Consider the following 13,467-nt stretch of genomic DNA (forward strand, 5'->3'; position numbering starts at 1 on the left):
TGCTTCATCTTCTGCGGCCTTCCACCTCACGACCACAGGTGCCTTCGCTTGGCTGGTTCACCGCCGACGACCTTGTCCGGGTACGGGGATATGGCAGGCGGCCAAAATGGAGTCCGGGCTGCATCTTAACGACACCGTGGCCAACGCCTGTATGAAATCCAGATGGACACGGGTGTTGCAGTGCGTCATTCGGACCAGTTGCGGCCTCGTGTGCCAGCAACGCCTATTCCGAATGCTGCCACACCACCTTCAGCTCTACCTGATGCTCGGGATCTTGGCATCTCTCACTACTCACAACACAGCCCTCTCACTGTCATCTCGGTGCCAGTACAAGAACGGATGCCACTAGGAGACGTGCCCATGCAGGAACCGGATGACCATCCATCTGTCAGAGCCAATCTACTCGCCTCCTTCTCCTACGGATGCCAACACATCGCCCATGTCTCCTGTTATATCATCTGGACTTGCCGCAAACGGCAGATTAGTGCACGGGGCCCCAGCTGATTCGACCCCTACGTCTCCTGTCATCTCAACCCGGTATCATCAGGGACACTTCCGTCCGTATGGCAAGCCTCCTCCTCGAGACTTTATGGCCAGTCAAACAACACCTATGGACGTTAGCAATCTACAGGCCACCTCCATCAAGACCAGTGCAAAAATTTCAAAGGGGGGAAAAGTGTTGTGATTCGCCGATCATTCAAAGTGCCGCCACACAATTACGCGCATCGTCTACATGTGGCACTGTCTGCCAGCCATGCAGCAGCAGCGCCACCTAAGCGGCCAGCCAGCCAGCAGCTGCTAGACTTGGACTCAGTGTTCATTCGAATGATACCTTGTTCACATGTCTTGCTTTGTCAACTTGCTCAGTGACTTATGTGTGTTGTGTCGTTTTGAAATATATGTGTTCAACTTGATGTTATAACACCTAGCCCACTGCAACTGTCAGGGATTGTCTTACACCAATTTGACTATAAATTGCTATATTCTTTCCACAGCGAAGAAAGCATCAGTAGCCCAATTTCATCCTCAAAAAACATAACAAGCTCCGTGTGATGAGCTAGCAGTACCAACCAGACACTGCACCACTCTCTGTCAGTGGTGTTATTCATATGTGGTATGGAGGGGCTTGTGGTCAGCACACTGTTCCCCTGGCCTTTGTGAGTTTCCAAGACCTTGGAGCTGCTACTCCTCACTCAAGTAACTCCTTAACAGGTACCTCAAGGCTGAGAGCAGCCTCTTACAGTCTTCTAACTAACTAAAAACCCATGGCTGCACTGAGGATTGAAGTTGGTTGCTCTGCATAGCAATTAAGCATACTTATCACTTAAGTATGTAGGTGGACACTGTGCTGATATCCACTGAATGAAAATAGCTCCAAGAGTACCTACCAATGTGCACCATTACTCACAGGTCCAGCTGACTATTTTTTTTTTCATGCTCAGAATACCCAAAGGCATCATTCCTGATTAGTTAGTTTCATGTTCCATGGATCATTTCGCATGATAGATCGTAATTATGTGGAGTGAGTAATTTTACACTGACATCACAAACTAATTTGTACATATCATAACATTCTGAACATTTCAGGTGTTGTCAGTAGGTATGTCATACTCACCACCTTTCATTCCACAGAATATAAGGAGCTGTCAAAGAGAAACTTTCTCAGTTTGTTTTTTCAAATTTTATTTTTTCAAATTTTATTTTTGTGTCTGTCAGACATTTTATATCTCTGGGTAAGTGTTCAAAAAATTTTTTTGCAGCATTGTGCACCCCTTTTTGTGCTAAAGATAACCTTAATGTGGAGTAATGAGTGTTATTTTTCCTTCTTGTATGGTAATTATATACATCATTGTTCCTTTTGAAACTGTAGTGAATTATGTACAACCAGACATCATGATGGAATAAATACAATGTGAAGCAATATTCAAAATGCCCAACTCCTTAAACAGACATCTATGCTAAACTCTGTGCCCTGTGACATGTGAGCATAGGTATTTGTGTTTAGCAATGACTTTCCCATAGGGAGAAGGTGGCTCTGGACGGTAGGTTGTTCGCTGTTAGCTGCTCGACATTGAACTGGCAAATAATTTGCTGCACTGTGATCTGTCTATCCACTGTTACAATCCAGGAGAATCAATGAATTGATTGTTACTCCTGTCATAAGAGGATTCCTGCCCAGGCAGTTGCCTCTAGCAGCTGTAGTTTACTGCAAATGAAGGGACTCACAGTACTGTCTTGACAAAGTAGCATGTGAACAGTGCAGTAATTACATTTTTGAAGGTGAAGTGTCTGAAGTCATAGTCACAATCAAAAGCACTGATATCTAATGTTGTGCCATATTATACTCAACTGTCACTCCAATGTCCAGTACAAGGTACCAGTCAAGTGACAAGTAAAACTATTCCGTGTGCTTTTGCTAAAGGAGCACTAACATTCTAACACAGCAATCCTCTCTTTCATTTTATCTGAAGTGTAAACCAGGCACAAAAAACACACCAAAGTTAGAGAAACAAATCACTTTACGTAAGACTATGAGTCTCTTTCTTTTACAAAAATAAAAAAGAAATTGAGCAGTTTAAAAATTGAGACACTATCCGATAGGGTTGCAAGTAAGAGCCAAAGAAAGAAACTTATTCATACTGAGGGGAAAGAAGAATTTAAAAAAGCATTTTTGATTAGTTTGTAATACAAATATTAAAAAAAAAATTGTTGTATCCTTATGTGTATACTGCCTTTTGTGTTTTTAAATAACTTCTTTCCTTTTGTATCTACAGGCATGCCTATTCTGTTCTGGATGTTTGTGATGTACAAGGCAACAGACTACTTCGTTTGCGCAATCCATGGGGCCACTATTCATGGAAAGGTGACTGGTCTGATGATTCTCCTATCTGGACTCCTCACCTGAGAGAGATGCTAATGCCTCTTGGAGCCTCTGATGGTGTTTTCTGGATATCTTTTGATGATGTTCTCAAGTAATACTCAAAAAACATTTTCCATTAGAGTACAGTTACAGTTACAAAAGAATTATAAAAATTTTTGTACACTTTGTGTTTACATATATATATAGTGTAAAATCTTTACATCGCATTAGTGGTAAAGAATTAGAGGAAAATAAGTACTGACACTGTGTTTTTGTGGTCTTCAGTCCAAAGACAAATCCAGCTCTCCTTGCTAGTCAGCCCTATGCAATCCTGTGCCCACTGATGCTATGAACAGAAGTACTCATTAAAACTTATCCAACGCACCTCCCACCATTCTTGGCATGTCATGTACACCACAGACTAGCTCTATATTGTCCAGAGCTGGCTGTGACATTGACAGACTAATTTTTTATTTGCCAACTGACAGCAACCACTGGTATAATAATAATTACCACCTTGAAAAAATTGGAAAAAAGTTCTTTCATTAAGAGGAAAGGGTGCAGAAAATACTTTTCAGGGGCAAGGTAGATTAATGATCTAAGACTCTGGATAAAGGCAGGAAACAATGACTGGAAAAGGGAAAATGAAAATATATCAGGTACTATGATTAAGAAACACGAGAAATCAGAAATGAAGTTTCTGCAGTCAGCCTTGCAGAAAACTAGAAGAGATAAAATTAGGAATTAAGACATCAGAGGAAAGATGCAAATGGATCTGTCAGTGACAAAGAGACAAAGTACTGCATGGCACAAGTAGTTTGGACATGTGAAGAGGGCAAAAGATAATTGTCTGCCAAAACAATACTTGGATAGAAATGTGCTAGGGGAAGGACCAATAGGATGACTCAGAGAGAGCTGGTTGGGTCATATTAAGAGAGAACTGAAGACTGGAGAAGAAAATTGTGAAACACTTCAAAGACAAAAAGTATATCAAGACAGAGGTAAATTGTTCTTAAACTGATGACAGTGCCACCAAAGCAGAGTTATTAAACACAGTTTTCCGAAATTCCTTCACCAAAGAAGATTAAGTAAATATTTCTGAATTCCAATCAAGAACAACTGCGAAGATGAGAAACATAGAAGTAGATATCCTCAGTGTAGCAAAGCAGCTTAAATCACGTAATAAAGGCAAGGCTTCCAGTCCAGATGGTATACCAGTCAGGTTCCTTTCAGAGTATGCAGATACAATAGCTCCATATTTAGCAATTACATACAACCGCTCTTTTGCAGAAAGTTCTGTACCAAAAGACTGGAAAGTTGCTAAAGTCACACCAATACCCAAAAAGGGAAATAGGAGTAATCTGCTGAATTAGAGGCCCATATCACCAATGTCAATTTTCAGTAGGTTTTGAAACATATACTGTATTTGAACATTACGAAGTACCTCGAAGAAAATGATTTATTGACACATAGTCAGTATGGATCCAGAAAATATCGTTCTTGTGGAACACAACTAGCTCTTTATACTCATATTTTTAGATTTACAGAAGTCTTTTGACACTGTTCCTCACAAGCATCTTCTAACCAAACTGTGTGCCTATGGAATAATGTCTCAGTTGTGCGACTGGATTCGTGATTTCCTGACAGAAAGGTCACAGTTCGTAGCAATAGATGGAAAGTTGTAGAGTAAAACTGAAGTAATATCCGGCATTCCCCAAGGAAGTGTTACAGGCCCTGAATTTTCCTGATCTATATTAATGACAATGGAGACAATCTGAGTAGCCCTCTTAGGTTATTTGCAGATGATGCTATCATTTACTGTCTTGTAAAGTCATCAGATGACCAAAACAAATTGCAAAATGATTTAGATAAGATACCTGTGTGGTGCAAAAAGTGGCAATTGACCCTGAATAAAGAAAAGTGTGAAGTTATCCACATGAGTACTAAAAGAAATGCGCTAAATTTCGATTGTGTGATAAGTCACACACATCTGAAGGCTGTAAATTCAACTAAATACTTAGGGATTACGATTACAAATAACCTACGTTGGAACGACCACATAGGTAATGTTTTGGGTAGAGCAAACTAAAGACTGCAATTCATTGGCAGAACACTTAGAAGGTGCAACAGATCTACTTAAGAGACTGCTTACACTACACTTGTCCGCCCTATTCTGGAGTATTGCTGTGTGGTGTGGGATCCGTATCAGGTGGGACTGATGGTTGATATTGAAGAAGTTCAAAGGAGGGTGGCTCGTTTTGTATTATTGCAAAGTAGGGGAGATAGTGCCACAGACATGATACATGAATTGGAGTGGCAATCATTAAAACAAAGGCGTTTTTCGCTGCGATGGGATCTTCTCATGAAATTTCAATCACCAGTTTTCTCCTCTGATTGTGAAAACATTCTGTTGGCACCCACCTGCATAGGGAGAAATGATCATCACGATAGAATAAGAGAAATCAGGGCTTGCGCCGAAAAATTTAAGTGCTCTTTTTTCCTGCACACCGTTTGACAGTGGAATTGTAGAGAGACAGCTTGAAGGTGGTCCATTGAACCCTCTGCCAGGCACTTAACTGTGAATAGCAGAGTAATCACGTAGATGTAGATGAAACAGCCTTCCTGAATCGCTAGAAGGATACAAAGATGCAGATGCATAGAAAACAGAAGGGACAGTAACCAACCCAACAATAGGGAAAGGGTGGACTGAAAGTTGTTCAAAATGCTAAAAAAATTTTACTCCATATAATATCAGTCTACGCACTAAAGTCTTCTGTCCATAAATTTTAACACACAAGCATCAGAGCCTTGATAACCATTTCTATTGATGCACATTACACTACATGGGTAATATGTTGTGTATCAATAGAAATGGTTATTAAAAGTGTAATATTGGTGTGTTAAAATCTTTTCATTGTGTAACTGCAAGCTGATCACTTCTGCTCAAAAGACAGCTATATGCGACTTATTTGTTAAGAATACTGTAATAAATCCCTCGCTTAAAGTAAGATTCAGTATATGTATCATCCAGGTTGAAAATTAGATATTCCATCATGAAAGGGTGAAGTTCACTGGAATGACAAATGAGAGTCAAGTGAGTTGACCAAACAGTTTAACCAATGGCTTTTGTCATCTAAGAAATCTCCCAAATAAATTCAGAACTGATCATGGGTGATATAGTTAGAAGGTAAAGTCATATGACATTGTTGGAAGGAAGTTTCTCCTTGGTACCTTTCTTTTCTGAATCGTGAGTGTTGTGTCTTATGGCTGTGTTGACTGCATGTAGAGTACCGTGCTGTGTTTGTGTTATTGGAAACATTCAAATAGTTGTTGTTATTGCTTTCTTTAAAGTTACATGACAGCATGGTCATCATTGTTCATCAAAAATTAGTGACGAACTTATCAAAATAATACAGTAGCAGTATAATAGCCAAATATTAAAAAAGACAAATACATGACAAAATTCAAAAGTATATGAAGAGCTGCAAAAATTATTCTGAAACTTGACTGTGAATGCCAGATTGTGAAACACACATGGCGTTCCCTGCAAATGCCTTGTGCAGAAGCTGGAGAGACACATAACAGTCCAATAGCCTCAATACTTTTTCATTGTTATGATTCAAAACAAAGGACAGGCCCCAAATCAGACCATGCCCTCTCATTGGCAAACTGGGTGCACTCAACTTAAAAGTGACATACTGATGTTAGTTCTGTGGTAGGTTCTCCCTCAGTAGATAGAAGAAGCTACATCATGGATAACTGGTTTACTTTACGGTCCACAGAATTTTGTCTCTCACTACAAGCCACCCCTCCACACAGCACCATATGGCCATGTGCGTCAAGAGTAAGGTCATTGCTTGCAAAATGACTTTAAAATTTGTCACAGTATTTTCTATACATGCCTCCTAGGATGTTCATCCGTAAGTCCATTTCCATGAATTCCCAGATGTCCTGGTAGCCAGCAGAATAGCACCTCCTTCCCTGTATTTGTAAGTTAATGAGGGTATACTGGATGGACTGGACTGGTTTCTCTGCTGAGTACGTGCACTGGATGGCTTTCAGTGCACTCATGGGCTCAAACCAGATGAGGAACTCTGTAGCTTTAATACTTCTCTTCTAATCCAGTGTTTGTCAAGATTGCATGTCATTGACAGTGAGTTTGTTTGGTAAGCAAATCTTGAGATCATGATCAGGACAAACAGCTGAGCAATGAAGCTGGTTACTCCATGCTTAGTTCCCAGAGGTGTGAATTATTAAATAATTGTAGTGCTGACACCAGATGTCAGACTTTGCTTTATGGATGAATTCCAAAGTGCTGTCCCTTCCATATTACATAAAATCTAAAATTAGCTTCAGTCTCTTTAGACTCCAGACTCCACCCTTGGGCAAAAATTGGAATCTGTTCCACATGATATGCCACTGGGTCAGTTTTCACATGAATACCAAATGACTGTCATATGTGGACAATTAAAGAATGCCTTTTCCATAGATAGATCCAAATATATTCGACACTCTTCCACCTACAATAAAACAAGACATTGGCAACACCTATCAATTTAAAAGAAAATTAAAACTTATCTCACTAACGACTTCTTCTACAGCTTGACTATATTCAAGGGTTGAGCATTCTGCATCTGAAAGACAAATAATAATGATTTGCAAAAATGCTTCTGTCCTCTCTTTTGCAGATAACTCTTACTTGAAAAGTACCAATATAACCAACTAATATTAAGCTACCAATAGAAGATAAGCAACAGCTAGCTGAGGAAGAGCACTTTTTTGAAGTAGCAGCTTCTTCTTAATTTGCTAGCTTATTTTTCTTTCGGCATGACCACAAATAATATTAAGTAGTAAAGTGATAGCTATATGGATTAAGTTCCATGATTTGTGTGTCTTGTTAATGTATACCTTGATCTGTCCAAATTTTTAAAAGTTCTCCCTCTTGATCAGACTGCAGAACATGATGAATGAGTATGTGTGTGTTTGACGGGGCACCTAAGTAAGTAGCATACTAGTGGGTGTGGGTCAGTTAAGTACTTATACACCTGTCACACTAGAAGGAGTTACCACTACAAAGATAGTAGCCACTCACCAGCCCTGGAATGATCTTCAGATGCGTAGTGATTGCTTAACCATAACCCTGGTACTTCTGATGGCCACCTCCTCCTGTTAACACCAGTGTGATATATGAAGAACTGATGTGGGAAAGACCATGTAAGATCTCCATATTAGCCCCACGGATAGAAGTGACAGAGGATATTATGGCTTTAAGAGACATTGCAAACTTTCTCAACAGGAAAAAAAATGTCAATGGTATGTTGCCTCATGAGGAAACTGTAGTGGCTAGCTGCCACCTACACAGTCAGGTTATATCATTAGAACACATACTGAAAGTGAGTCATATGCAATCTGGACTCAATGTCTTTTCTTTGCAGCTGTGATAACCTCTCAGGCAGGTATGGCCCCTGGGACTGCTCCTGTCCTCTATAGTCATAAATGATCTGATGGATAGGGTTAGCAGCAATCATCAACTGTTGATGAGGCTGTAGTATATGGAAAAATATCACTGTTGATTTGCTGTAGAAGGATACAAGATGACTTACATAAAAACTATCTTTGGTGTGGTAAATGGCAGCTTGCTCTAAAATAGTAGAAAAATATAAGCTATTGCAGATGAGTAGGTAAAAATCTTCACACATATGACCACCAACTCCACTATCTCGGACCAGAATGCTGGCCCAAGATGCTGGAGTTGGTGATCGTTTGTGCATGAGGTGTGTTTGCTTGTGTGTGTGTGTTTTACTGACAAAGGCTGTGGCTGAAAGCTTTATGTGAGTGTCTTTTAACTGTGATTGTCTGCAATTGGACGTGTGTCTTCTCTACGGTAAGTAGCAAACTGTCTTTTCCTACACTGTTGATATTTCTACCTGGAGTTTTCATTGTTTGATAAAAAAATCCTGTAATGTTCAAATACAGAATTAGTGGTGTGCAGCTTGTCATAGTCAAGCCAATTAGATATCTAGGCATACTGTTGGAAATTGATATGAAACAGAACAAGCATGTAATTATGGTAGTAGGGAAGGCGAGTGGTCAACTTTGGTTTATTGGGAGAGTTTTAGGAAACTGTAGCTCATCTACAAAAGAGACTGTGTACAGAACATTTGTGCAACCCATTCTTGAGCACTGCTCAAGTGTCTGGGATCCCCACTTTGTCAGATTTTAGGAAGACATCGAAGCAATTCAAAGGCATGCTACTGGCAGGTTTGATCAACTTGCCAGTGTTATGGAAAAGCTTCGTGAACTCAAACAGGAATCCATGGAGGAAAGATGATACTCTTTTCACGAAGCACTACTGAGAAAATTTAGAGAACAAACATTTGAATCTGACTGCTGAACAATTCTACTTTCATCAACGTACATTTCCTGTAAGGACCATGAAGAGAAGATAAGAAAAACTAGTGCTTATATGGAGGCATACAGACAGTCATTTTTCCCTCACTCCACATGCGAATGAATTAGGAAAGTAAATGACTAATAGTGGTATATAGCACCCTCTGCATACACCATGCGATGGTTCGCAGAGTACGCATGTATGTTACTGTAGATTTGGATGTTGATGTAGATTATTGGTATAACTTCCTTTCAAGAGTCAGGAAAATATCTTGCCTCTCAAATGCAGTTGAACAGGGTGAGGACGCTGCCCCTATGAGGAGTCACAACACTGCATTATGCATTTCGTTTTTACCATGTGTTGCCTCATGCCAGAAAACAATGGATCCCAGAAGGCTGTTGCTGGCAGTTTCTTCATAGACATATTTCACCATTGTCGGCACTATGTCTCTCTGGTTAGTCTCACTGCACCAGTAACTGGGCACATCCTAAATCATCTAGAACTCCTCTGGATACTAATATGGACTTAGTGAAACAATGTATATTATTCAGGAATGAGCCTCTCTTTGCTTTCATTAAAGGCTGCTAGGTTCTCCACAGTTGGTTGGCATCAAACTGTGCGGAGTCACATTACTGCTCCTCATTTACAGAGTGGATGTTCACTACAGGAAGGGGCAGGCAATATTCATAAGTGACAAAACTTGGAAAAGAATGCTCTGTGCCTTGGAGAATCTCATTAATATTGTAACTGAATCATTACTGGACACACTTGTGATGTTCAAATACAACCAGTTCATTGTACAAGATTCAGTCAACCACCCTGAATATCCATTTTAAGAGCTACCATTTGGACGCCAACTGTTTTGCTAGTTGTATGCAGAAATGGAAAGTGGTCACTTGAGTGCAAACTGTCAACCAATTCTCACTGATTGTAACAGTGAGAACTGGAGACCAAATCAAGAGACTGATGGCAGAGAAGCACTCTGTATAAGTTCCATATTGTCTGCTCTACCCAGGGAATATGATTCTCCTCTGCATGAAGCCCTCAACAGCACCCATGCTGACAGAGACCTATAGTCTCATTGTCTACAGCTTCATTATGGTGCAAGTATAGAACAAATGATAACATTACATAGTATGTGTAATGTTAATGGAATTAGGTAAAGAGTTGCATTCTTTGCTAATAAACATGGAGACATCATCTTTAACCCTTTACTTGCCAAGATCATTACTTCTGTGGAGACTATAACCCCTCATAGGGGCATCAATGTCACTGAAATGTGCCTTCTGATGACAAACACACTGCTCTCACTTGTGGTGAATCATGACTTCTCTAAATTTTTAAAAATTGCACATTGTATTTTTTATTCAAGACACCCGGTTTCAACAGTCTTTGCTGTGATCTTCAGGCTTAAACATCGTTTTATAGTGAAACGTATTCATTTTATGCTGAACATCACGCACGAGATGTCAGATGGGAAAAACTCAGCACATTACAAAGTTTGTCATCACTAAAACCTTTACAAACACAAAACATCTTGTCCAAAAGGCCATGTCCATATACATCTTGCACATAGATGCTTGTTACATGATACAAATACAGTACACAATAGCACATCTGTTTACATATGCTGGACACATACTAAACAGTGCAAATTCACTTTAAATAATGTATAAGCACCTTGTCTTCAATAAGAAATATTTTGTGCAATCTTGGCTTTTGAATGATCTTTAACAATTAAAACAGGTTACCCTTCAATACTCTCTTAATGAGAAAACTCAATTCTCCAAATTTGTCCTGAACTTATTCACATTCCATTGGAGTATGGAAGAAATTTTACAGATGAGGTTTTTCCTTCTCATTCCTTTTTTCATTACATCCACATGATTGCACTTTGATGGGATGGGTTTGTAGTTATAGAAGCATGCACAGAGTTTATGGTCATCTATGAACAGCTTCTGAGAGCTACATTCCTTTTTTTTAATTTTTTTTGTGAGGTGATAAATATTTTACAAAAAAGTTGAATTCACTGTCTGATTTGCAAGGCATATGACTGATGACTAGGTTTTATCATATATAATGACTGTCTACAAATCCTCATTTTCGCAACTGGTGATTGGTCAAAGTCTGCTCAAAGAATGAAATTTTAGGTACAGAGAAAAAATGTGATATCAGAAAACAATGGGATTAAAATGCAGTTACCTTGAAATAAAAACACCAGTAACTTTGGACCTATGATAACAGAATTTTTCATGCTGTGTACAAATATTACATGGTAAGGCATTCACTGCTGTGGAGCGGAATGTAGTTGTATTTGAGTATGCCCTTTCCTGATTAATGTTTTTTTAAACCTGAGATGAACATTGTTCTGTGATCTGGCAAAGATGGGGAAAGCAAGCGACTGGCTCCTCTCCTGGTTCATGATAGTTTTAATTGAAAAGATGCAATATTCTTAATCTAGTTATTAAACAGTGGAAAGTGCATGCTGGAATAATAATAATATAATGAAAAGGATAGACTGCTATTCATTGAGTTGCAGACAAGCATAACAAAAGACTGCATACATTTTAGCTTGTGGCCAAAAGACCTTCTTCTGAAGTAGGAAGCACACGCACATTAACATAAGTGCGACTCACATATACATGACCAATGTCTCTGGCTGCTGCAGCAGGACCAGCAATTCAACACTACTGGTATTCAGTGAGTGGTCTTCTTTACTCACCAATTATTTACATTCTGGCCGAACTTTCCTTAGTATATTAATTCCATATTAAATACACTCCTGGAAATTGAAATAAGAACACCGTGAATTCATTGTCCCAGGAAGGGGAAACTTTATTGACACATTCCTGGGGTCAGATACATCACATGATCACACTGACAGAACCACAGGCACATAGACACAGGCAACAGAGCATGCACAATGTCGGCACTAGTACAGTGTATATCCACCTTTCGCAGCAATGCAGGCTGCTATTCTCCCATGGAGACGATCGTAGAGATGCTGGATGTAGTCCTGTGGAACGGCTTGCCATGCCATTTCCACCTGGCGCCTCAGTTGGACCAGCGTTCGTGCTGGACGTGCAGACCGCGTGGGACGATGCTTCATCCAGTCCCAAACATGCTCAATGGGGGACAGATCCGGAGATCTTGCTGGCCAGGGTAGTTGACTTACACCTTCTAGAGCACGTTGGGTGGCACGGGATACATGCGGACGTGCACTGTCCTGTTGGAACAGCAAGTTCCCTTGCCGGTCTAGGAATGGTAGAACGATGGGTTCGATGACGGTTTGGATGTACCGTGCACTATTCAGTGTCCCCTCGACGATCACCAGTGGTGTACGGCCAGTGTAGGAGATCGCTCCCCACACCATGATGCCGGGTGTTGGCCCTGTGTGCCTCGGTCGTATGCAGTCCTGATTGTCGCGCTCACCTGCACGGCGCCAAACAAGCATACGACCATCATTGGCACCAAGGCAGAAGCGACTCTCATCACTGAAGACGACACGTCTCCATTCGTCCCTCCATTCACGCCTGTCGCGACACCACTGGAGGCGGGCTGCACGATGTTGGGGCGTGAGCGGAAGACGGCCTAACGGTGTGCGGGACCGTAGCCCAGCTTCATGGAGACGGTTGCGAATGGTCCTCGCCGATACCCCAGGAGCAACAGTGTCCCTAATTTGCTGGGAAGTGGCGGTGCGGTCCCCTACGGCACTGCGTAGGATCCTACGGTCTTGGCGTGCATCCATGCGTCGCTGCGGTCCGGTCCCAGGTCGGCGGGCACGTGCACCTTCCGCCGACCACTGGCGACAACATCGATGTACTGTGGAGACCCCACGCCCCACGTGTTGAGCAATTCGGCGGTACGTCCACCCGGCCTCCCGCATGCCCACTATACGCCCTCGCTCAAAGTCTGTCAACTGCACATACGGTTCACGTCCACGCTGTCGCGGCATGCTACCAGTGTTAAAGACTGCGATGGAGCTCCGTATGCCACGGAAAACTGGCTGACACTGATGGCGGCGGTGCACAAATGCTGCGCAGCTGGCGCCATTCGACGGCCAACACCGCGGTTCCTGGTGTGTCCGCTGTGCCGTGCGTGTGATCATTGCTTGTACAGCCCTCTCGCAGTGTCTGGAGCAAGTATGGTGGGTCTGACACACCAGTGTCAATGTGTTCTTTTTTCCATTTCCAGGAGTGTAGTTCTATAATTTCTA

The 13,467-nt window shown here is 41.2% G+C and overlaps 1 protein-coding gene across 1 annotated transcript in view; it reads left to right on the forward strand.

Annotated features, from left to right (window-relative positions):
- LOC124805053 (calpain-D-like) overlaps window positions 1-13,467 on the forward strand; it is a 114,368-nt gene that overhangs the window by 45,360 nt on the left and 55,541 nt on the right. The window contains exon 9 of the mRNA XM_047265476.1: window positions 2,775-2,972. Within this exon, the coding sequence (XP_047121432.1) occupies window positions 2,775-2,972 (198 nt within the window). The remainder of the gene's footprint in view (window positions 1-2,774; window positions 2,973-13,467) is intronic.

Source organism: Schistocerca piceifrons, chromosome 7 (assembly GCF_021461385.2).
Source record: "Schistocerca piceifrons isolate TAMUIC-IGC-003096 chromosome 7, iqSchPice1.1, whole genome shotgun sequence".
NCBI lineage: Eukaryota > Metazoa > Arthropoda > Insecta > Orthoptera > Acrididae > Schistocerca > Schistocerca piceifrons.